This window comes from Salmo trutta, chromosome 20, assembly GCF_901001165.1.
Source record: "Salmo trutta chromosome 20, fSalTru1.1, whole genome shotgun sequence".
NCBI classification, from domain to species: Eukaryota; Metazoa; Chordata; class Actinopteri; order Salmoniformes; family Salmonidae; genus Salmo; species Salmo trutta.
In genome coordinates, this window is record NC_042976.1 from 41,376,689 (window position 1) to 41,401,319 (window position 24,631).

Consider the following 24,631-nt stretch of genomic DNA (forward strand, 5'->3'; position numbering starts at 1 on the left):
TTCTCGATACCACACTGTCTTGCGAAAACAATGATGTGATGAGATTGTTTCGGCTCCCGAGTGGCGCAGCGGTCTAAGGCACTGCATCTCAGTGCTAGAGGCGTCACAACAGATCCTGGTTCGATTCCAGGCTGTATCACAACCGGCCGTGATTGGGAGTCCCATATTGTGGCGCACAATTGGCCATGTGTCGTTAAGGTTTGGTCGGGGTAGGCCGTCATTGTAAATAAGAATTTGTTCTTAACTGTCTTGCCTAGTTAAATAAATAAAAATAACGTAGCTAGAATGCAGGCTCAAAAAGGTTTTCAGTCAGATATTCATTTTTGCCATACAGAGTTGACATTTGTAGCCAATATTTTGAATTGAATAACATTGCTTGTGAACTTCAGAGCTGTAACGATTTGACACTTTGGCTTTCCAAACACGTACTGGTAGTCATCGCTCCTGCTCGAGAGGTAGACATCCTGGGTGATGTGATACAACATCATCATCTCACCCGCTCCATCTCTGGAGAACTCTCATTGGCTATTGCTGATCATCGTTCTCAAAACTTGTCGTTGCACATCTCACACCACGAGAGCATTGCCGGTTTTGTAGCGACAAAATCAAACGTGTTTTAACATTTCGGGACATCTGGGACTGCTCAAATACGAAATCAGTAACCCTCAGATTGAGTCTATGTACCTCTTACATTAAATGAGCGTCGGTGACGGTCACGCTCCCCGAGTACGCAACGACATAGGGATTTTGTCTCCGATCTCAAAAACTTGTCTGGGACAGCCACTAGTGATGGGCTGTGAACGCTGACAAGCTAATAAGGACAGCCTTGTCTTGCTGACATGATGTAACTGTATTGGAGGGTTTGTTCGATTCGCTCAAAAAGCAAGTTGCGTACATGGAAAAAGTCCCCCACTCTTGCAGTGTGTCATCATAGTAAGGTTTTCTTGTCAATGAACTGATGATCAAGTTCTGTTTGTTTATCTAGCCGTCTATAGCATAGCTGATGTTTGTTATAAGGGGTTTGGAGATCTGTTTAACTACAGCTAATTAGATAACATGTTGGGGTGGCAGGGTAGCCTAGTGGTTAGAGCGTTGGACTAGTAACCGGAAGGTTGCAAGTTCAAATCTCTGAGCTGACAAGGTAAAAATCTGTCGTTCTGCCCCTGAACAAGGCAGTTAACCCACTGTTCCTAGGCTGTCATTGAAAATAAGAAATTGTTCTTAACAGACTTGCCTAGTAAAATAAAAATGTTGGTGGCCATAGACATGTGGCTTCCCACTCTTTGTGATCATGTACATGTGTTTACACAGATAACATGACCTGTCATGTCTATGGCCCATACCATACAGCAAAAACATACATACAGTGCCGTCGGAAAGTATTCAGACCCCTTGACTTCTTCCACAATTCTATAATTAATTAAATTGTTTTTTTCCCTCATCAATCCCCATAATGACAAATGCATTACAAATAAAAAACTGAAATATCACATTTATATTCAGACCCTTGGCACACCTGTATTTAGGGAGTTTCTCCCATTGTTCTCTGCAGATCCTCTCAATCTCTGTCTGGTTGGATGGGAAGCGTTGCTGCACAGCTATTTTCAGGTCTCTCCAGAGATGTTCGATCAGGTTTTTATCCGGGCTCTGGCTGGGCCACTGAAGGACATTCTGTCCCGAAGCCACTCCTGCGATGTCTTGGCTGTGTGCTGTGGGTCATTGTCATGTTGGAAGGTGAACCTTCGCCCCAGTCTGAGGTCCTGAGCTCTTTGGAGCCCTTTTTTTGTACTTTACTCCGTTCATCTTTACCTCAATCCTGACTAGTCTCCCAGTCCCTGCCGCTGAAAAACATCCCCACAGCATGATGTATGCCGCCACCATGCTTCACCGTAGGGATGGTGCCAGGTTTCCTCCAGATGTGATGCTTGGCATTTAGGCCAAAGGTTTCATCAGATCAGAGAATCTTGTTTATCATGGTCTGAGTGTCTTTAGGTACCTTTGACAAACTCCAAGCGGGCTGTCATGTGACTTTTACTGAGGAGTGGCTTCCGTCTGGCCACTCTACCATAAAGGCCTGATTGGTAGAGTGCTGCAGAGATGGTTGTCCTTCTGGAGAAAATAAAATTCTCCCATCTCCACAGATGAACTCTAAAGCTCTGTCAGAGTGACCATCGGGTTCTTCGTAACCTCCCTGGCCAAGGCTCTTCTCCCCCGATTGCTCAGTTTGGCCGGGTGGCCAGCTCCAGGAAGAGCATTGGTGATTCTAAACTTCTTCCATTTAAGAATGATGGAGGCCACTGTGTTCTTGGGGACCTTCAATGCTGCATAAATGTTTTGGTACCCTTCCCCAGTTTTGGTACCCTTTGCCTCGACACAATCCTGTTTCAGAGCTCTACGGACCATTCCTTCGATCTCATGGCTTGGTCTTTGCTCTGACATGCTCTGTCAACTGTGGGACCTTATCTAGACAGGTGTGTGCCTTTCCAAATCATGTCCAATCAATTCAATTTACCACAGGTGGACTCCAATCAAGTTGTAGAAACATCTCAAGGTTGGTCAATGGAAACAGGATGCACCTGAGCTTCATTTCGAGCCTCATAGCAAAGGGTCTGAATACTTATGTAAATAAGGTATTTCTGTTGTAAATGTATTATACATTTGCTAAAAAAACTGTTTTTGCTTTGCCATTACGGGGCATTGTGTGTAGATCACTGAGGACCTTGTTTTATTTAATCCATTATAGAATAAGGCTGTAACGTAAGAAAATGTGGAAAAAGTCAAGAGGTCTGAATACTTTCCGAAGGCATTGTAGATGTCCATGTCATAGCGATTAAATCAAAACAAGTTAAAACATCCCTAAACACAACACATTAAATTACACAAATGGCCCACATAGAGAAATGGCCCACATAGAGAAATGGCCCACATACAGTGAAAATAACAGACCTATGCCCTATGAGTGCCTTCAGAAAGTATTCACACCCCTTGGCTTTTTCCACATTTTGTTGTGTTACAGCCTGAATTTAAAATTGATTAAATTGAGATTTTGTGTCACTGGCCTACAATAACGTAAAAGTGGAATTATATATATATATATATATATATATATATATACACACGCTACCGTTCAAACGTTTGGGGTCACTTAGAAATGCCCTTGTTTTTTAAAGAAAAGTACATTATTTGTCCATTAAAATAACATCAAATTGATCAGAAATACAGTGCAGATATAATGCTTGTATATGGGAGGCGAAGTCAAGTGCAGGAGAGCGGAGTAATATAAACAGGCACACTTTAATACCGGTTACCAAATGACAGCACACAACACATACTAGTGCCAAAACACTGTCTAAAACAAAAGTGCAACGCCTGACAATCATCCACGTAACAAAATAACAATCACTCACAAATACAACAAATAATAAACAAGTGATTGGTGAGTGAAGCCAGGTGTGATAAGACAAAGACAGAACAAATGGAAAATGAAAAGTGGATCGGCGGTGGCTAGAAAGAAGGTGACGTCGACCGCCGAACGCCGCCCGAACAAGGAGAGGGACCGACTTCGACGGGAGTCGTGACAGTAGACATTGTTAATGTTGTAAATGACTATTGTAGCTGGAAACGGCTGATTTGTAATGGAATGTCTACATAGGCGTACAGAGGCCCAATATCAGCAACCATCACTCCTGTGTTCCAATGGCATGTTGTGTTAGCTAATCAAAGTTTATCATTTTAAAAGGCTAATTGATCATTAGAAAACCCTTTTGCAATTATGTTAGCACAGCTGAAACTGTTGTGCTGATTAAAGAAGCAATGAAACTGGCCTTCTTTAGACTAGTTGAGTATCTGGAGCATCAGCATTTGTGGGTTTGATTAAAATGGCCAGAAACAAATAACTTTCTTCTGAAACTCATCAGTCTATTCTTGTTCTGAGAAATGAAGGCTATTCCATGCGAGAAATTGCCAAGAAACTGAAGATCTTGTACAAAGCTGTGTACTACTCCCTTCACAGAACAGCGCAAACTGTCTGTAACCAGAATAGAAAGAGGAATGGGAGGCCCCGGTGCACAACTGAGCAAGAGAACAAGTACATTAGAGTGTCTAGTTTGAGAAACAGACTCCTCACAAGTCCTCAGCTGGCAGCTTCATTAAATAGCACCCGCATAACACCAGTCTCAACGTCAACAGTGAAGAGGCGACTCCGGGATGCTGGCCTTCTGGGCAGAGTTGCAAGGAAAAAGCCATATCTTAGACTGGCCAATAAAAATAAAAGATTAAGATGGGCAAAAGAACACAGACACTGGACAGAGGAACTCTGCCTAGAAGGCCAGCATCCCGGAGTGGCCTCTTAACTGTTGACTTTGAGACTGGTGTTTTGCGGGTACTATTTAATGAAGCTGCGTAATGTTTGCACAATCCAGGTTTGGACATTTCTTAGAGACTTTTTTATTTATTTATTTTTATTTCACCTTTATTTAACCAGATAGGCCAGTTGAGAGCAAGTTCTCATTTACAACTGCGACCTGGCCAAGATAAAGCGAAGCAGTGCGACACAAACAACACAGAGTTACACATGGAATAAACAAACATGCAGTCAATAACACAATAGAAAAATCTATATACAGTGAGTGCAAATGAAGTAAGATTAGGGAGGTAAGGCAATAAATAGGCCATAGTGGCGAAATAATTACAATTTAGCAATTAAACACTGGAGTGATAGATGAGCAGAAAATGTATGTGCAAGTAGAGATACTGGGGTGCAAAGGAGCAAAACAATAAATAACAATATGGGGATGAGGTAGTTGGGTGGTGCTTAATGTGAGTCTGGAAGAAGAGTTTACAGTCTAACCAGACACCTAGGTATTTGTAGTTGTCCATATATTCTAAGTCAGAACCGTCCAGAGTAGTGATGCTAGATGGGCTGGCAGGTGCCTGCAGCGATCGGTTGAAGTGCAATCATTTAGTTTCACTTGCATTTAAGAGCAGGTGGAGGCCACGGAAGGAGAGTTGTATGGCATTGAAGCTCGTCTGGAGGTTCGTTAACACAGTGTCCAAAGAAGGGCCAGAAATATACAGAATGGTGTCGTCTGCGTAAAGGTGGAACAGAGAAACACCAGCAGCAAGAGCGACATCATTGATGTATACAGAGAAAAGAGTCAGCCCGAGAATTGAACCTTGTGGCACCCCCATAGAGACTGCCAGAGGTCCGGACAACAGGCCCTCCGATTTGACACACTGAACTCTGTCTGAGAAGTAGCTGGTAAACCAGGCGAGGCAGTCATTTGAGAAACCACAGCTGTTGAGTCTGCCGATAAGAATGCGGTGAGCCTTGGCCAGGTCAATGAAGACGGCTGCACAGTACTGTCTTTTATCGATGACGGTTATGATATCGTTTAGGACCTTGAGCGTGGCTGAGGTGCACCCATGACCAGTTCGGAAACCAGATTGTTAACTTGGCTTTCGAAGACTTTAGAAAGGCAGGGTAGGATAGATATAGGTCTGTAGCAGTTTGGGTCTAGGGTGTCTTCCCCTTTGAAGAGGGGGATGACTGTGGCAGCTTTCCAATCTTTAGGGATCTCAGACGATACGAAAGAGAGGTTGAATAGGCTAGTAATAGGGGTTGCAACAATTGCGGCGGGTCATTTTAGAAAGAGAGGGTCCAGATTGTCTAGCCCAGCTGATTTGTAAAGGTCCAGATTTTGCAGCACTTACCCAGAAAGACTCACAGCTGTAATCGCTGCCAAAGGTGCTTCTACAAAGTATTGAGTCAAGGGTGTGAATACTTATGTAAATTAGATATTTCTGTATTTCATTTTCAATACATTTGCAAACTTTTCCAAAAACATGTTTTCAGGTTGTCATTATAGGGTATTGTGTGTAGATGGGCGAGAGAAAAAAAACAATGAATCCATTTAGAATTCAGGCTGTAACACAACAAAATGTGGAATAAGTCAAGGAGTATGAATACTTTCTGAAGGCACTGTAACTGAGCGACACATGAAATCTGTTTTTGGTTTGGGTACTGTGAAGAAATCCATAATGGCATGTCTGGTTTGGTATGTAATGTATGTCTGTTTGAAGTGTATGCAAATAAATTAGGCATTTTCAACATACAAATGTTTCTTAAGTAGACTAGAAGAGAAGTAGTCAATTTCCCCTCAACCCTCAACCATGAAAGACTATTATACATGTTGTTGATGTTAGTTCTGTGTGTGTAGTTAAAGGGCCAGGCGTGCTGCTTTGTTTTGAGCCAGCTGCAGCTTTGCTAGGTCTTTCTTTGCTGCACCTGACAGTAATCAAGACGGGACAAGATCAGAGCCTGAACAACTAATACAGTTGATCTTTGTGTCAAAAAACGCAGAACATATTTTTGTAACATACGTACCGCTCCCCAACTTCACAACAACTTTGTCAACATGACTTCACCATGATAACTGACCACACCAATGTTACTCCTAGGAGTTAAGCTTCTTCAACTTGTTCAGTGGTCACACCCTTTATGGACAACTCCAGTTGAGGTTTAGGTCTTAGAGGATGTTTTGAACCAAATACAAAGCTTATGGTTTTAGATTAGTATTAGTATTTAAAGCCAGTTTATTGTTAATGACCCATTCTGACTCAGACTGCAACTCCTTGCTGAGGGACTGACAAGCAACCCTAGTTGCTCCCCCCCCCCCCCCCCCCCCCCCCCCATATGTTAATCTCTCTTTACATTCTAAATGTATTGTTACTCTTTGGCTCTGTGATGCGAGCTAACTATTCAGTTATATGAATTTGTGTATTTGTGCATGTAGCCCTTTACAACAAGTAAAATGAAAATGGTCACAAAGAAAACTATTGGCAAGTATAATTTTACAAATACTCCAAGTGCTGCGTCTGGATTATCCTCCTTTTACACATCAAACTAACATACTTATTATTATTTTTTACATCTTCAACAAAAGAGTCCTGATCTCTTAGAAATATGTCTTATGTCACAGATCAAACACTATTGGTTGACACTCTAGTTGATTGATTGATAGCCTGGGTCATGTTACAGGCATTAGTCAAAGTAAGAAGCTTCCTCTTGAGAGGACAACTAGATAATAACCAGTTAATGTTCAGGTCACCAAGAAAATACATTTCACATTTAGCATCAGAGACCTTATCTAACATAAAACACATATTCTCCAGACAGTTTGCACTTGGTGACCTACAGCAGCAGCCTAAAAGAAGAGGCTTCGCATGAGGCAGGTGAACCTGCAACCACACCACTTCTACTTCATTTGGCATAAGATCCTCTCTGAGCTTTACAGGAATATGGCTCTGAATACATACAGCAACACTTTCCCTGTAGACGTTCCTGTCTTTTCTATAGATGTTATATCCTTGTATTCCTACTGCTTTATCATCAAATGTGCTGTCTAAGTGAGTCTCAGAAATGGCTAATACGTATAGAAATATTTTCTAAGATCAGCAAATTACTCATTCACTTTTTTTCAAAGGCTACATATATTTATATGAGATTTTATATGAGCTAACTTTCACCCTTTCCTAAAACTGAACTCATAATGATAATAGGTTGTATTTCTGATAATAAAATAGAAGGAATTACGCAGTGCAGTGGTAGAAAGAATGCAGGCATCTTTGTGCATTCAATCAAAAATATTGCCACGTTAATCAGAGACTTTCCCAACCGTATATGAGTTCCGTTATAGTCACATATTGTATTTCTGTGTTGGAGTGGAGTCAGAGCACAAATGGAAGTCTCCTTCCAACCAAATCTCTCCTGAGTTCTCATGGTCTTTATCATCCTGACACGACCAGAGCACAAGATGGATTCCCCTTGCCATTCTGTCAGCCTTATACAAATGCTTTGTTTCTGCAGCTGGTGTCTCTGTTTCCAGTAGCTCTTCTTAATACAAATTATGATTTATAGTCATCATGATGAAATCCACTTCTGCAATTTCATAATCTTAATTCATTACATACTATTTTGAATCTTTGGTACAGTAGCCTGGTATGCTGTGTTGTTACAGGCACAGTATAAGTATATTGGTTTATTTAAAATATGATTCACATGCAAATTCCAATAATGTTGTATTCTATATCATCATTCGAGTGGATGTGTTGGTAAAAGTTTCATTATGATTCCCTACCCCTCAGGGTTGGGGTTAATTCCACTAATGAAATTCTCTGTCCCTGTAAATTAAATGTTATTAAATCGAAATTCCAGATCAGTCTTTGAATGCAAAGATAATTAAATTCCTCTAAATTCCAATGTAAGGAAAATCCTATTCATAAAATTTCCAATTCAACATTATTCCCAACAATTCCACAAATTCCAAATGATCAGGTCACTGTTCAGACAGGCAAGCTATACTGGAAATATAGAAACACATGTTGAAATGATTTAAAACAAATCCTGCAGTAAATGTTTGATACTATGTGCATTCATTCCATTAACTGGGAAATATAAATATGGAATTCTAATTAAATTCAATTCAATTCCAAAGATGAAATGTCTTTACAATTGCAATTAAATTCCTATTAAAAAAGTCCAAACAGTCTAATTCCAATTAAATTCCAACTCCATAACTTGAAGATTGTTGAAATTCTAATTGAATTCCATATCAATTCTCCGCTTCATGACTGAAATCAAGAATTGGAATCGACCCCAACCCTGCTACCTCTATCACCTTGAAGCCTGAGGAGGTGAGGCATGGTGGTGCTGGACAAGTCCTGGTGGTGCTGGAGGAGGCCTGGTGGTGCTGGAGGAGGCCTGGTGGTGGTGCTGGAGCCCTGGTGATGCTGGAGGTCTACTGGTGCTGGAAGTGGCAGACACAGACCAGTCCAGCTACCCTGTTGGAGGAGGCCTGGTGTTGCTGGAGGAGACTTAGTGCTGCTGGAGGAGGCCTGGTGGTACTGTATGAGGCCTGGCGGTGCTGGAAGAGGCCTGGAGGAGACCTGGCGGTGATGGGGGAGGCCTCGTGGTGGAGCTGGCCTCATTATGAGCTGGGCTGTGTGGTTATTACTGTGGGCTGTATAGTGATACCGATAACCCACTGAGCAACTCGCCTGTGGGTTATCATGGTGTGCAGTGGGAGGAGCCCCAGAGTAAATGTTTTCTTGGCCAAATTGACCCCTGCTGTCTTCCCCCTGGCCAGGCTAGTGTATTGTGCAACGCCAGGCCCTGGTGTTTTAGCCTAGCAGCCCTGTGGTTCAGGCAGCACAGATGGCTGCATGGAGTAGGAAAATAGGCTGAGCTTACTTCCCCTGGGAGTGGGGAAAACCAAATACAGTGCCTTGCAAAAGTATTCATCCCCTTTGACGTTTTTCCTATTTAGTTGGATTACAACCTGTAATTTAAATGCATTTTTAATTAGATTTCATGTAATGGACATACACAAAATAGTCCAAATTGGTGAAGTGAAATGAAAAATAACTTGTTTCAAAAAATTCTAAAAAATTAAAAACTGAAAAGTGGTGCATGCATATGTATTCAACCCCTTTGCTATGAAGCCCCTAAATAAGATCTGGTGCAACCAATTACCTTCAGAAGTGACAGAATTAGAAAGTCCACATGTGTGTAATCTAAGTGTCACATGATCTGTCACATGATCTCAGTATATATAAACACCTGTTCTGAAAGGCCCCAGAGTCTGCAACACCACTAAGCTAGGGGCACCACCAAGCAAGCGGCACCATGACGACCAAGGAGCTCTCCAAACAGGTCAGAGACAAAGTTGTGGAGAAGTACAGATCAGGGTTGGGTTATAAAAACAAATCCAAAACTTTGAACATCCCACGGAGCACCATGAAATCCATTATTAAAAAATGGAAAGAAAATGGCACCACAACAAACCTGCCAAGAGAGGGCCACCCACCAAAACTCACAGACCAGGCAATGAGGGCATTAATCCCAGAGGCAACAAAGAGACCAAAGAGAACCCTGAAGGAGCTGCAAAACTCCATAGCGGAGATTGGAGTATCTGTCCATAGGACCACTTTAACCTGTTATGGCTAGGGGGCAGTATTTTCACGTCCGGATAAAAAACGTACCCAATTTAATCTGATTATTACTCCTGCCCAGAAACTAGAAAATGCATATAATTATTAGCTTTGGATAGAAAACACTCCAAAGTTTCTAAAACTGTTTGAATGGTGTCTGTGAGTATAACAGAACTCATTTGGCAGGCCAAAACCCTGGGGCTCTCAGAAGGCGGCAAAAAGCTGAATGATATCGAGGCAGCCCCTGGCTGAAAAACATTAGCGCGTTTGGATAGTGGCCAGTCACAGTACTATGAGACTCAGGCTCGTGCACGAGGGGATCCCATGCTTTTATTTTCTCTCTCTTTTGTAAATGTGTCGTGCGCGTGACCCTTATTTACACTTCGGATAGTGTCTTGAACGCACGAACAAAACGCCGCTATTTGGATATAACTATGGATTATTTTGAACCAAACCAACATTTGTTATTGAAGTAGCAGTCCTGGGAGTGCATTCTGACGAAGAACACCAAAGGTAATCAAACTTTTCTAATAGTAAATCGGAGTTTGGTCAGGGCTAAACTTGGTGGGTGTCTAAATAGCTAGCCGTGATGGCTGGGCTATCTACTCAGAATATTGCAAAATGTGCTTTCACCGAAAAGCTATTTTAAAATCGGACACCTCGATTGCACAAAGGAGTTCTGTATCTATAATTCTTTAAATAATTGTTATGTTTTTTGTGAACGTTTATCGTGAGTAATTTAGTAAATTCACCGGAGGTTTGTGGGGGGTATGCTAGTTCTGAACGTCACATGCTAATGTAAAAAGCTTGTTTTTGATATAAATATGAACTTGATTGAACAAAACATGCATGTATTGTATAACATAATGTCCTAGGTGTGTCATCTGATGAAGATCATCAAAGGTTAGTGCTGCATTTAGCTGTGGTTTTGTTTTTTGTGACATTATATGCTAGCTTGAAAAATGGGTGTCTGATTATTTCTGGCTGGGTACTCTGCTGACATAATCTAATGTTTTGCTTTCGCTGTAAAGCCTTTTTGAAATCGGACAGTGTGGTTAGATAAAGGAGAGTCTTGTCTTTAAAATGCTGTAAAATAGTCATATGTTTGAAAAATGGAAGTTTTTGTATTTTTGAGGAATTTGTAATTCGCGCCACGCCTATCATTGGATATTGGAGCAGGTGTTCCGCTAGCGGAACGTCTAGATGTAAGAGGTTTTAAGCCGTACACTAAACAGAGCTGGGCTTTACGGAAGAGTGTCCAGAAAAAAGCCATTGCTTAAAGAAAAAAATAAGCAAATATGTTTGGTGTTCACCAAAAGGAATGTGGGAGACTCCCCAAACATATGGAAGAAGGTGCTCTGGTCAGATGAGACTAAAATGTATCTTTTTGGCCATCAAGGAAAATGCTATGTCTGGCGCAAACCCAACACCTCACATCACCCCGAGAACACCATCCCCACAGTGAAGCATGTTGGTGGCAGCATCATGTTGTGGGGATGATTTTCATCGGCAGAGACTGGGAAACTGGTCAGAATGGAAGGAATGATGGATGGCGCTAAATACAGGGAAATTCTTGAGAGAAACCTGTTTCAGTCTTCCAGAGATTTGAGACTGGGACGGAGGTTCACCTTCCAGCAGGACAATGACCCTAAGCATACTGCTAAAGCAACACTTGAGTGGTTTAAGGGGAAACATTTACATGTCTTGGAATGGCCTAGTCAAAGCCCAGACCTCAATCCAATTGAGAATCTGTGGTATGACTTAAAGATTGCTGTACACCAGTAGAACACATCCAACTTGAAGGAGCTGGAGCAGTTTTGCCTTGAAGAATGGGCAAAAATCCCAGTGCCGGGAGTTTATAGAGTCATACCTCAAGAGACTTGCAGCTGTAATTGCTGCAAAAGGTGGCTCTACAAAGTATTGACTTGGGGGGGTGAATAGTTATGCACGCTCAAGTTTTCCGTTTTTTTGTCTTATTTCTTGTTTGTTTCACAAGAAAAAATATTTTGCATCTTCAAAGTGGTAGGCATGTTGTGTAAATCAAATGATACAACCCCCCCCAAAATCAATTTGAATTCCGGGTTGTAAGGCAACAAAATAGGAAACATGCCAAGGGGGGTGAATATTTTCGCAAGCCACTGCATGTTGTACTTAATGTCGGGACAGAGATGACATCAATTATTATCTACAAATGTTTTCTATTGCATTACAGATTTTACAGCTGTAGGTATATTGATGCTACTCTATCTTGATTTGAAAGACATGTTGGCGCATAGAGAATCAGTTGGCAAATTTCTATGAGATGAATATGGAACGGATGACTATGTTGTGTTTTGCTGCACTACAGGTATTTTAATTGACCTATTCTGATACACAACGGAAGTACAACGCGAACAGGATTCCAGATAGGGAGAAGAAGAGTATGCATGTGCTGATGATGTCTGCTGTGATGGAGTGCTAAGCTTGCTGAGTAAACTTACCTTTAATTATACCCATCGTGCCCTCATGTTACTGAGCATACTACACGACAAGATTGGCGACACGGATGGCGGCAGCGTTAGCATCATCAACTACTTCGTTCCTGCCCTTTCCTGGTCAACCTACGATGCCGTTGGCAATGTGGTTGAAAATCTTCAACAATTACTTGGTGGTTGTCAATGCTACAGGAGATGACTGGTGAGATTCTAGGAAGAATGCAGTGCTACTACATTGCCTTGGTACTGAAGATCAAATGATCTTTTACAACTTAACAGGTACAGGTACTACATTTGCAACACTTGTCCCAGCTCTCCAGGTGCATTTCATTCCGCCTATCAATGTCGTGGTCGAGCGCCATAAATTCCGACAAAGAGCACAGAGACCCGATGAGTCCATAGCAGATTACGTTGCCGCCCTGAGAGAGTTACTTGTGAACTGTGACTTTGGTGATAGAGGAGATGAGATGTTGAGAGATCAACTTGTTGAAAAGGCCTCAGGCTCCCCGTGTCAAAGAAAGGCTTTTACTGCAGGCTAATCTCACACTGCACACTGCTATTGCGCTCGCTACTCAAGTGGAAAGTGGCCAAGCCCACATCCAATTCATTAATAATCCACTGCCAGTACAGGCGGTGAGAGAAAATCTCCAAAAGAAGAATAAACGGAGATACAGGCCCGTACCGACTCTAATCCACCTGATGATGCAAGAAAGTCAGGTCGCTGCTGTTACAGGTGTGGCTCTAATACTCACTTAGCTCACGCAACAAACTACCCCGCCGCCAAGTCTAAATGCAAGGACTGTGAAACAAATGGTCATTACACACGGATGTGCCATGCCGATAGAAAAGCGAATGTACAAGAGGTCACGGTACCGGAGCTTACCGTATTATGCACACTAGACCAAGATATGAAAAGAAAGACAATATGAATGTGAAAATACGAAAAGTATGTGGACACCTGCTTGTCGAACATCTCATTCCAAAATCATGGGCATTAATATGGCGTTGGTCCCCCCTTCGTTGCTATAACAGCCTCCACTCTTCTGGGAAGGCTTTCCACTAGATGTTGGAACATTGCTGCGGGGACTTGCTTCCATTCACCCACAAGAGCATTAGTGAGGTTGGGCACTGATGTTGGGCGATTCAGCCTGGATCACAGTCGGCGTTCCAATTCATCTTAAAGGTGTTCGATGCGGTTGAGGTCAGGGTTCTGTGCAGGCCAGTCAAGTTCTACCACACCGATCTCGACAAACCATTTCTGTATGGACCTCGCTTTGTGCACGGGGCATTGTCATGCTGAAACAGGAAAGGGCCTTCCCCAAATTGTTGCCACAAAGTTGGAAGCACAGTATCGTCTCGAATGTCATTGTATGCTGTAGCATTAAGATGTCCTTCACTGGAACTAAGGGGCCTAGCCAGAACCATGAAAAACAGCCCCAGACCATTATTCCTCCTCCACCAAACTTTACAGTTGGCATTATGCATTGGGGCAGGTAGCATTCTCCTGGCATCCGCCAAACCCAGATTTGTCTGTCTGACTGCCAGAGAGTGGTGGCACGTTTTACACCACTCCAGCCGACACTTGGCATTGTTGCACAGTGATCTTAGCCTTCTGTGCGGCTGCTCGGCCATAGAAATCAATTTCATGAAGCTCCCGACAAACAGTGTGCTGAGATTGCTTCCAGAGGCAGTTTGGAATTCGGTAGTGAATGTTGATTTTTACACGCTACATGCTTCAGCACTCGCCGGTCCCGTTCTGTGAGCTTGTGTGGCATAGCGCTTCATGGCTGAGCCGTTGTTGCGCCTAGACACTTCCATTTTTCAATAGCAGCACTTACAGTTTACCGGAGCAGCTCTAGCAGGACAGAAATGTAACAAACTGACTTGTTGGAAAGGTGGCATCCTGTGACAGTGCCACGTTGAATGTCACTGAGCTCTTCAATAAGGCCAGTCTACTGCCAATGTTTGTCTATAGAGTTTGCATGGCTGTGTGCTCGATTGTATACACCTGTTAGTTACGGTTGTGGCTGAAATAGCCTAATTCACTAATTTGAATGTTGTATGTTGTGTTCTGCTGCACTACCCATGTTTACCACTAGAGACATACAGGTATTTTATTTGACCTATTCTGATACAGAACGGAAGTACAATGCAAACAGGATTCCAGATAGGGAGAAGAAGAGTATGCATGTGCTGATGATGTATCCTGTGATGGAGTGCTAAGCTTGCTGAGTAAACTTACCCTTAATTATACCCATCGTGCCCTCATGTTACTGAGCCTACTACACGGCAGACTAGAGTTTAGTTCATTGTTCCATTTTTCAGATTTCCAAGAAAGGTGGGATCTCACTAAGAAACACATTTATTAGCTGAAGTTGAGATAATGTAGAATATTATACTAAATTCCCTGTACTAGCAGACTTGGAATTCACTGATTTCATTTGATTACTTAAGTCATTAAAGTACATTGCTCTGGCCCCAATTTTAAGACTACCACTTGTAAGGACATTGCCATGGATACTTGAACCCAAATACCCTTGTTCTTGTCATTCATTTACACCTCCACAGCTGTGTCTCCTTTGCCGATATTTGATGAACTATTATGTTGAGCACATCAGTATCAATTCGCCCAGTCACTACAAAGATACAGGCATTCTTCCTAACTCAGTTGCTGGAGAGGAAGGAAACTGCTCAGGGATATCACTATGAGGCCAATGGGGACTTTAAAACAGTTACAGACTTTAATGGCTGTGGTAGGAGGAAACTGAGGATGAATTAACCACAATGTACAGTAGTTACGCCACAATGCTAACCTATTTGACAGTGTGAAAAGAACGAAGCCTGTACAATATAAAAATATTTGCAATAAGGCAGAAGTAATACTGCAAAAATTGTGATAAAGCAATTCACTTTTTGTTCTAAATACAAAGTGCTATATTTAGGGCAAATCCAATAAAACACATTACTGAGTAGTACGCTCCATATTTCCAAGCATAGTGGTGGCTGCATCTTGTTATGGGTATGCTTGTAATCGTTAAGGACTGGGGAGGTTTCAGGATAAAAAAGAAATGGAATTTGACAGGCGGGAGATTAATTCACCTTTCAGGAGGACAATAACCTAAAACACATGGCCAAATCTACACTGGAGTGTCTTACCAAGAAGACAGTGAATGTTCCTGAGTGGGCGAGTTACAGTTTGGACTTAAATCTACTTGAAAATCTATGGCAAGACCTGAAAATGGCAGATCTCTCATTGGTTAGTCTGTCAGTGAGTGCTCAGAGGCAAAAATCTGAGCTATGTTAAAATTATATTAACAAATACTTTGGGGAAAGCAGTTTGCAGATGTAAAAGGCAGCTGTGCTTTTATCATTATGACATTTCTAGATTTAGTCTTCATTTTTTAAGGCTGCCATGTACTAAAAGTATAATTGTACTTGGCAGCGAGGCACAGAAAATTAGATTGTAGTGATGAATTGCTGTAGACTGTATGTAATGAGTGTATTATTCCTCTTGCACTCTTGAAGATGCATTCTCTAACCAGCAATAAACAAGCAAGACATACCCAATCAGTTCAACCACTGTTGTGGCATGGTTTTTCGTTTTTTCCCGGGAGCTTGGGGAATATGAAGTAAGATTGGTTTAAGGTAGCTATGATGGCCACTTCGCTGTGCTGTTTGGTTTTTAATATTTACATACTCATATTCAGGAGAGTACATAATAAACACAGAGGCACATGCACTTGCACGCACGCACAAACACGAGCGCACACACACACACACCCAGGTTGTTTGCACTGCTCACATCTCTCCAGTTCCCAACATTAAGCACCCAACTATCTTATCTAGCTTGATTGATGGTGCAATTGTCTGTGTTTTTTAAAAACCTAGATTTTCTCTGGTGTGATTTTTCACATCCACTGGTTACATAACACATTCTGAGGGTGCGTCCCAAATGGCACTCTATTGCCTATATAGTGCACTACTTTTGACCAGGGCCCATACCCAGTGGGCACAGATGTCAAAACAACGTCTATTCCATGTTGGTTCAACGTAATTTCATTCAAATGACATGGAAACAATGTTGATTTAAACAGTGTGTGCCCAATGGGTAGGCTCTGGTGAAAAGATGTGCATTATGGAGGGAATAGGGTGCCATTTGTGATAGACGCAGACAGAGGATGTATCTGTGAGAGTAGCCTACCAGATTGAGAAATAGTCAACACAAAATAGGTATCGGGCAAAAGGGACATTTTAACCACATTGAGTTGATTGTCTTTGAGTGTGTGTATTTGTAAGTATTATTTTGGAATGTATGGAAGTTACCGCATTGTGTTTTTGTACAGTAGGCTCGAATCACCAGTAGACTTTACACAGCTGTTGCGACACAGATATCAAATTCAAAACACGTAATATATGTTGACCTACATCTATGACATTTGGCTCTTACAGGAACTTACAGCAATGTGCAGCAATCCTTGAATATCTAAGTCTTTGTCTAACTCAGTCATTAAAAACAGCATAATATTCATAATATTCTGTGACAGAGTAGCGTCCTTTCCAGGGGGTGTACCAGTAGTACATCAAGCTGCCTCACGCTACAGAAACAGGAAATAGGCTCCTGTCTTATTGGCCGTTTTGGCGTGGACAATGCTTACTTTACTTAATATTGTAAGAGTTTGGTCATGTACTCATGTATCAGTGGAGGCTGGTGGGAGGAGCAGTAGGAGGACGGGCTCTGTGACATGGTGAGGTTGGACCCAGGTGCAGAGAAGGAAACAGACAAGAGATCAGCGGTTAAGGATAAACATAATACATTACTGAGAAACAGTAACGGAAGGATCACAGTAACACTGGAAAAACAACAAACACTAAGTCTCAAACTCACTCAGGAGACAAACGCACACGGCACATAATTCAAGCTTCAGCATAGGACAACAGAAAACATATTTTAACAGGGAAATCATAATGAGTAAAAATGTCTCTTTGCCGCCCTCTGGTGACAGATGGAACCATGACAGTACCCCCCCGCCCCCCTTTTTCCAGGAGTAGCTCCAGCTGTGGAGCCAGGGCGACCACCACGTTGTTGGTTGAAGTCCCAAACGAGTCCCGGATCCAGGATGTCCCAGGCACCCATGCCTGCTCCTCGGGGCCGTAGCCCTCCCAGTCCACCAGGTACTGCAGGGTGCTTCGGACCCGACGAGCCTCCAACATACATCAGACAGTGTAGGCCGGGCGACCATCGACAAGTCGAGGGGGCAGAGGGGCAGGTGTGAGGGGAGAGAAGGGACTGGTCCTTACCAGCTTGAGACGGGAGACATGGAAGGATGGACAGACCCTCAAAGACCTGGAAAGCTGGAGATGATAGGTGACCGGGTTGATGCGATTCAGGATCTTGAATGGTCCTATGTAGCGTGGCGCGAACTTCTGCGAATCCACCTTTAAGGGAAGATCATGGAGGGACAGCCACACTCGTTGACCCGGTCGGAGGAGCCAAAGAGGCCTTTGTTGCCAGTTTGCCTGGTGTTGGTTTCGGGCAGATGAGCTGAGCAAGAGTGATCGCACTCTGATCCAGGTGCGGCGACATCGTCAAATGAACGCCTTGGCTGATGGCTCCCCCACTTCGGCCTCTTGATCAGGAAATGGGGGGGGGGGGCCGAACTGACATTCGAACGGCGTCAGTCCAGTGGACGAGTTCGGCAGTGTGTTGAGAGCGTACTCTTCCCAGACGAGGAACTTGCTCCAGTTGCTGGCCTGGGTGGAGAGACAAAACAGCGGAGGAACTTCTCCAGCTCCTGGTTGGCCCGCTCCATTAGCCCATTTGACTGTGGGTGGAACCCAGAGGAGACTCACCAACGTCTACGGACAGGTGGGACCAGGCTCAACTAGTTGGAGCATCCCAGCCAGTCGCTGTCATGACGACTTGCTTTGGGTACAGGATCTCACGTCCTCAATCATGTTGGGCCACCAGAATTTCTGCCTCAGGAACTCCAGTGGTCCGATTAACCCCTGGATTCTCAGTTAATTTAGAGGAGTGTCCCCATTATAGTACTCGAGAGCAGGCTGATTGCGGAACATAAAGTCTGTTAGTGGGACACCCCCTGGGGTCAGGTTGTCGGGTCTGGGCTTGTCATACCATGGTCTCTATACTCCATAACACGGGAGCCACAATGCGGGAGCTGGGGATGATGGGCTCGGACTCCCTCTCCTCGTTAGAGACATCGTGTTGGCGGGTCAGGACATATGCTTTCTGATTCATGGATCCCGGGCAATAGGCTAGAGTGAAGTTGAATCTGTTAAAAAACAGATTGCACCTAGCCTGGCGAACATTCAACCTCCTGGCTTCTTGAATAGAGACCAAGTTCTTATGGTCCATCCAGATCCCAAAAGGATGAGGTGCCCCCTCTAACCAGTGTTTCCACCACTCATGAGCCCACTTGACTGCCAAGAGCTCCCGGTTGCCTGCATCGTAGTTGCGTTCCGCTGGCGAGAACTGCTTGGAAAGGCACGTGTGCATTCTCTTGTCCCCCTCGTTCCTCTGTAAAAGGTGCGCCCGTGCTCCGGTGTCCGAGGCGTCCAGCTCTACCACGAAGGGACGAGTAGGATCAGGATGAACGAGGATGGGTTCGTAGGTGAAACTTCCCTTGATCTCCATAAATGCCCTGTCAGCCTGGGGGGTCCAGCCAAAATGGGTCTGGGACTTGTGGGTTAGGGTCGTGAGAAGCGCTGCTACCGCACCAAAGTTCCGTATAAAACGGCTGTAAAAATTGGCAAACCCAAGGAACCGCTGGACTTGTTTGAGTGAGGCGGGATAGGGCCAGTCAGTGACCGTCCTAACCTTTACAGGGTCCATTTGGATGCCGGCGGAAGAGATAATGTGGCCCAGGAAAGAGACTTGGGATACATGGAACTCACACTTCTCAATCTTGACGTATAGTTGACTCTGCAGGAGGTGACTCAGGACTTGGCGGACGTGCAGGATGTGTTCCGGAAGGGTCTTGGAGAAGATCCGGATGTCGTCTAGGTTAACAAAGATGAACCGATTCAACATATCCCTAAGAGTGTAATTGACCAATGCTTGGAAGACTGCCAGTGAGTTTGATAATCCGAATGGCATGTCTAAATACTCATAGTGGCCACTAGGGGTGTTAAAGGCAGTTTTCCATTCATCTCCCTCCCTGATTCTCACCGAATTGTTGCGGAGATCCAGTTTGGTGAAGAATTGGGCCCCCTGGGCCAGCTCCAAGGTGGCGGACATCAGGGGTAGGTGGTAATGGTTCTTAATCGTGATCTTGTTCAGCCCTCGGTAGTCGATGCAGGGACGCAGAACTCCATCCTTCTTTCCCAAGAAGAAGAAACCTGGGGATGTTGAGGAGCGAATGAATCCTGCCTCCAGCAACTCCCGGATATAATTCTGAGTGACTGCAGCTTCAGGGATCGAGAGGGAGTAAAGACGGCCCCAGGGAGGGGTGGAGCCAGGTAGGAGTTCTATGGCGCAGTCGTTTGGAAGATGAGGGAGGGAGGGTGGCAGCTTGCCTCTTACTGAAGGCCTCCCGGAGGTTGAAGTATTCGGGAGGGAGGGGAAGTCTTGGTCTTCAATGGATGCAGGGGGACGCGGCAAGGCTCTAGGTGGGGGTCTTAGACATTAAGTCTGGCAGTTCTTACACCAGTCTAGTAGGTGTCCCGTGGGCCAGGAGAGTAGTGGGTTATGTAGAGCGATAAGGGGTTCTCGGGAGCCATGATCAAAAGAAAACGAATTCTGAGTGATTCCGCCCAACCTGCAGTAGAATGGGATTGGTCTGATATTCTACCTGGCCGGAGCCAATGGGGCGTCCATCGAGGGCTTGAATCTGCAGAGGGATGGGACATTTCACGCAGGGGATTTGTAATTCTCTGGCGAAGTCTTGATCAATGAAATTATCTGCGGCCCCGGAGTCCATGAAGGCTTGAATATGGTGCTGATGGTTGTTCCAGTGGAGGGTTGCGTGTAGTGACAGACAGTGACTGGGTAGCCGGGGGGGTAACTGCATAGCTTGTCAGGGTCTCCCCTTGTCCTGGCGAGCCCTGCCGTTTCTCGTCAGCTCTGAGCATATGGCACGGAGATGGTCAGTAGAGGCAACAGCCTTCGCGCATGCACCTGTCACACACCTGTGTGCAGAACTCAATGGCGAAGTCAGCCACTGGTCTGGGCCCTTGGCAGATGTTGAACAGTCGGCTGGTCGCTTCATGTCCGCCGACTGGGTTGTCGAAGACTCGTCGCAGCTCGGCAGTGAAGGCTAATATGGAACTGCAGGATGGTGGCTGCTGTTCCCACACCGCCATTGCCCACACCAGGGCCTTGCCCCGAGAGTAGAGAGATTATGTAGGCGATTATGGCCCGATCGGTGTGGAACGAGGAGGACTGTAGCTCGAACACCACAGAGCACTGGGTGAGCAGCCCCTTGCATCCTCCTGGGTGGCCATCATACTGCTCGGGGGCTGGGATCTTGGGTTCCCGGTACAGGTTCCCTGGAGGAACTACGGCAATGCCTATAGCACTGAGTGATGCGACTTGGGCATTGGCTCCTCCTGGGTTGGGGTTGGACTCTGGTTGGAGGGAGTCGGTAAGTGCCCGGAGGGTTTATGATATCTGGAAGAGTTGTTCTTGCTGCCGCCCCAGCAGTGCTCCTTGGTGGGTTATAACATTCTTGATCTTGGTGGTCTCTGCTGGGTCCATGTTGTGGGCTGAAGCTTGCTGTGACATGGTAAGGTTGGACCCAGGGGCAGAGAAGAGACCAGACGAGGAATCAGCGATTAAGGATAAACATAATACTCTACTGAGAAACGGATAAGGGAAGGATGATAGTAACACTGGGAAAACAACAAACACTAAGTCAACAAAGACTAAGTCTGGTAAACTCACTCAGGAGACAAACGCACATAATTCAAGCTTCAGCTAAGGACAACAGGAAAACAAACCTCTTTTAACAGGGAAATCATAATGAGTAAATAGGACACACCTGAGTGTCGTTAATGTCTCTAGGACGGTCTCTGCCGCCCTCTGGTGACAGGTGTAACCATGACAGGGCTCATTGTAATGGCTGGAATTGAATAAATGGAACGGAGTCAAACATGTGATGTGTTTGATTCCATTCCATTTATTCCATTCCAGCCATAACAATGAGCCCGTGCTCCTATAGCTTCTCCCACCAGCCTCCTCAGTATGGGAAGCATTTGTTTCTCTGGTGTTGTCTGCTCCAAGCAGGGTCACTCCATCCCTGTACTTTTGCAATAACTGTGAAGTCATGTAGCAATGCTTCTAAACACATTCAAGCCCAGTCTGGATGAGGAAGCCCACAGAACCCGCTGCTGCAATATCCACAGGCTGCTCAATAACATCAAATGTACGGTCTCTCTCTGGTCTCTGGTCTCTTTCTCCCTCTCTGGTTTCTCTCTCTTTTCCCTCTCTCTCACTCACTTTCTCTTCCTCTCACTCACTTTTTCACTCTATTTGTCTCTCTCTGTATCTCTATCTGTCATTCACTTTCTCACCATCTCTCTCGCTTTCTCTCTCTGTATCTCTCCCTCACTCACTTCCTCTCCCTTTCTCTCTCTCTCTCTGTCTCTCCCTCTCACCACAACAAGGATGACTAGACAATATACTGGCAAATTGGAGACTGAGAGACAAATTACCACATTTCTGATCTACAGGCAATCTGAGGATTAGATTGGATCTTGGATCTTATTCTAACATTGAATTGTTATATTTGATTTTAATAGTTTCAACCTTGAAGTTCCAGTGGTAGTGAGGCTCCTGGATGTTTGAAATCACATGTAGGAACAGCGGGCTGGCCTACAGTTGACGTTGTAGTTGACAGAGTGTACTGATGTGTTTAGTGTACAGATGAGTCATTGATTGCTCATGCACTTTTTCTACCTGGATTTATTGTCTGTGTATGTCCTTGTCTATGTTTTATTACGTGTTTCTATGTATGCACAGAGCCGCAACCAACATTTCCCCACAGCCATTATCTTATATTTTATCTCAAAGTTGAGTGACAATAAAGTTGAGTCAAAAAATTAGGTAAAGTGAGAGGTTAATGAGAAATACAGCTAACGCTTCCTCTAAGGGCAGACCTTCTAAGAGGTTGAGCCTCTGTCTTGCATCATAACTAATAACTATTCTATTAAACCCACAAGAGGCCTTAATGTAAACATAAACCTCCATATCTTTCCATCCCCAAGTCTACGTACCAAATGGCACCCTATTCCAAGTTTCACGTTTTATTGTCACGTGCACTAGTACAGTGAAATGCGTTTTCTTGCTTTCTCATTCTCTATACTGCACTATCCTATATAGTGCACTACTCAAAAGTAGTGCACTAAATGGAATAGGGTGCCATTTGAGACACACGCCGATGTCATTTGATTAAGGCAGGGCAGGGTCTTTCCTCTAAGCTTCCCCCAAAACAAAAGACAGCAGCCAGTTGTTGGTTCCTCTTAGGCAGGCTGGCAGGCAGACAGGCAGGCTGATTGGATTGATGATGATGCTGGTGCTAATGTGTGATAGACTGTGTTAATAATGCTTGGCTCTCTTTAGGGGGTTCCTAAGCTCGGTGTTGATGGATCTGTAAATCTGTCTGCCTGTTTGGATTGCAACACTTCAGTGCACACCGTGCCACAGGGACCCTGATGCATAACCAACCTGTCACTCACTCCTCAACTATTGTTGTGTGTGTGTGTGTGTGTGTGTGTGTGTGTGTGTGCATGCACATGCGTGTGTGTTTACATAGGTCTGACTGGGTGGGTGGTATGTGTTGGAGTGTGTGTAGCTGTGAGACAGTGGCTTATAGCAACATGTTGTTGGTTAAGTAAGTGTTGTGCAGGATAGTGCATAAATAGCTTCATTACAGTGTGGGAGCAGGGTTTTCTGTGTCTCGGTGCTGTCCTGAGGTGTTCTGACGTGCTGTGAGGGGCTGTTTCAACACCTCTTTTTCCTTTTCATTCCCACCAGACTCTGGGGCTGGTACCCAGCTGGGCATCTGGCAATGTGATTCGGTCCAGAGAGGCAGCCTTTGATTGGCACTAACCTACATGCCTGTGTGTGTGTCCAGCTGCAGAAATGGCGTGCCCATCAAGAAGAGGTTGCCAGACTGGAGGCAGCCATTGCTGGCAGGCAGCAGGAGGAAGAGGAGGACAGACTGAGGAGGGAGCAGGAGAGAGACTCGGCCATGAGGTCACTGCAGAAGGAAAAAGTAAAGACCCCCTAATCCTTACACCTGCCACGCTCCAGCATATTGCACTGCCCCCAGTCACATTATGTTTGAAATGAGTCTTTGCTCCTCAGATTCTATGGCAGTATATGATAACATCTTAGTATCCAATATACTGTAGGTATGGCCCAAGTTCATTTGAGTGATTTAACTCCACGGGTATGTAATATAATATTACAGTATATGTTATTATAAGGTTGTCAGAAAAGTGGAAAAGTGTCATGATGATTTTCATTAGCTTGATTAATTGTGTATTCAGCTTAATGAGGTATGATGGTGTGTGTGTGTGTGCACCTGCGTGTGTGTGTGCGTGATTGTGTGTGTGTCCATGCGTGTATGTAGAAGTGTGTGGTCCCTGACCCGCATTGCCCCTTGGTATCGCCCCAGAGTGTGTATTGGTGCCAGCCTTGTTTGATTGCGCCCCTCCTTTGCGGCCTGCTAAAGTACCATAGGAAAGCTGGGAGAATCTCTGATTAATGATGCCATTTAGGCTGAAATGGATTACATATACTTCTACACAGTCATCTCTCAGACTATGAACTATCATCTCATTCATTTGATTTACTCTTATCTGATTTCACACCGTCACGATCAATAGGACGCGATGACATCACACTGAAGTTTCCCTCGTGTTCACTCGCATGATCCAGGCATTATTGTAAACTTCTTGGTTTGTTTTGTGAACGTTTGTTCCCTGTATATCTTAGGTGAAGCAGTACTACGCAGAGAAACAGAGGAGGAGAGAGGAGCTGGAGAGGAGAGATCAGCAGAGACTGACAGAGCTGAGGAGACTCATGGCAGAGCAAGCTAAGAGAGATAAGGAGAGGTAAGCATGCACCATGGGCAGCAGCTTAGCCACAAGGCCGCTAAAGGAGAGAGCTCAACACCTGGCTGACAGACAGTTTTTTTGTTCGCCCC

The 24,631-nt window shown here is 44.4% G+C and overlaps 1 protein-coding gene across 4 annotated transcripts in view; it reads left to right on the forward strand.

The window, feature by feature from the left end:
- LOC115156079 (coiled-coil domain-containing protein 148) overlaps positions 1-24,631 on the forward strand; it is a 49,519-nt gene that overhangs the window by 22,800 nt on the left and 2,088 nt on the right. For all 4 annotated transcript variants that reach the window (XM_029703348.1, XM_029703349.1, XM_029703346.1 and 1 more), the window contains exons 11-12: positions 23,555-23,695; positions 24,421-24,539. In XM_029703348.1, the coding sequence (XP_029559208.1) occupies positions 23,555-23,695; positions 24,421-24,539 (260 nt within the window). The remainder of the gene's footprint in view (positions 1-23,554; positions 23,696-24,420; positions 24,540-24,631) is intronic.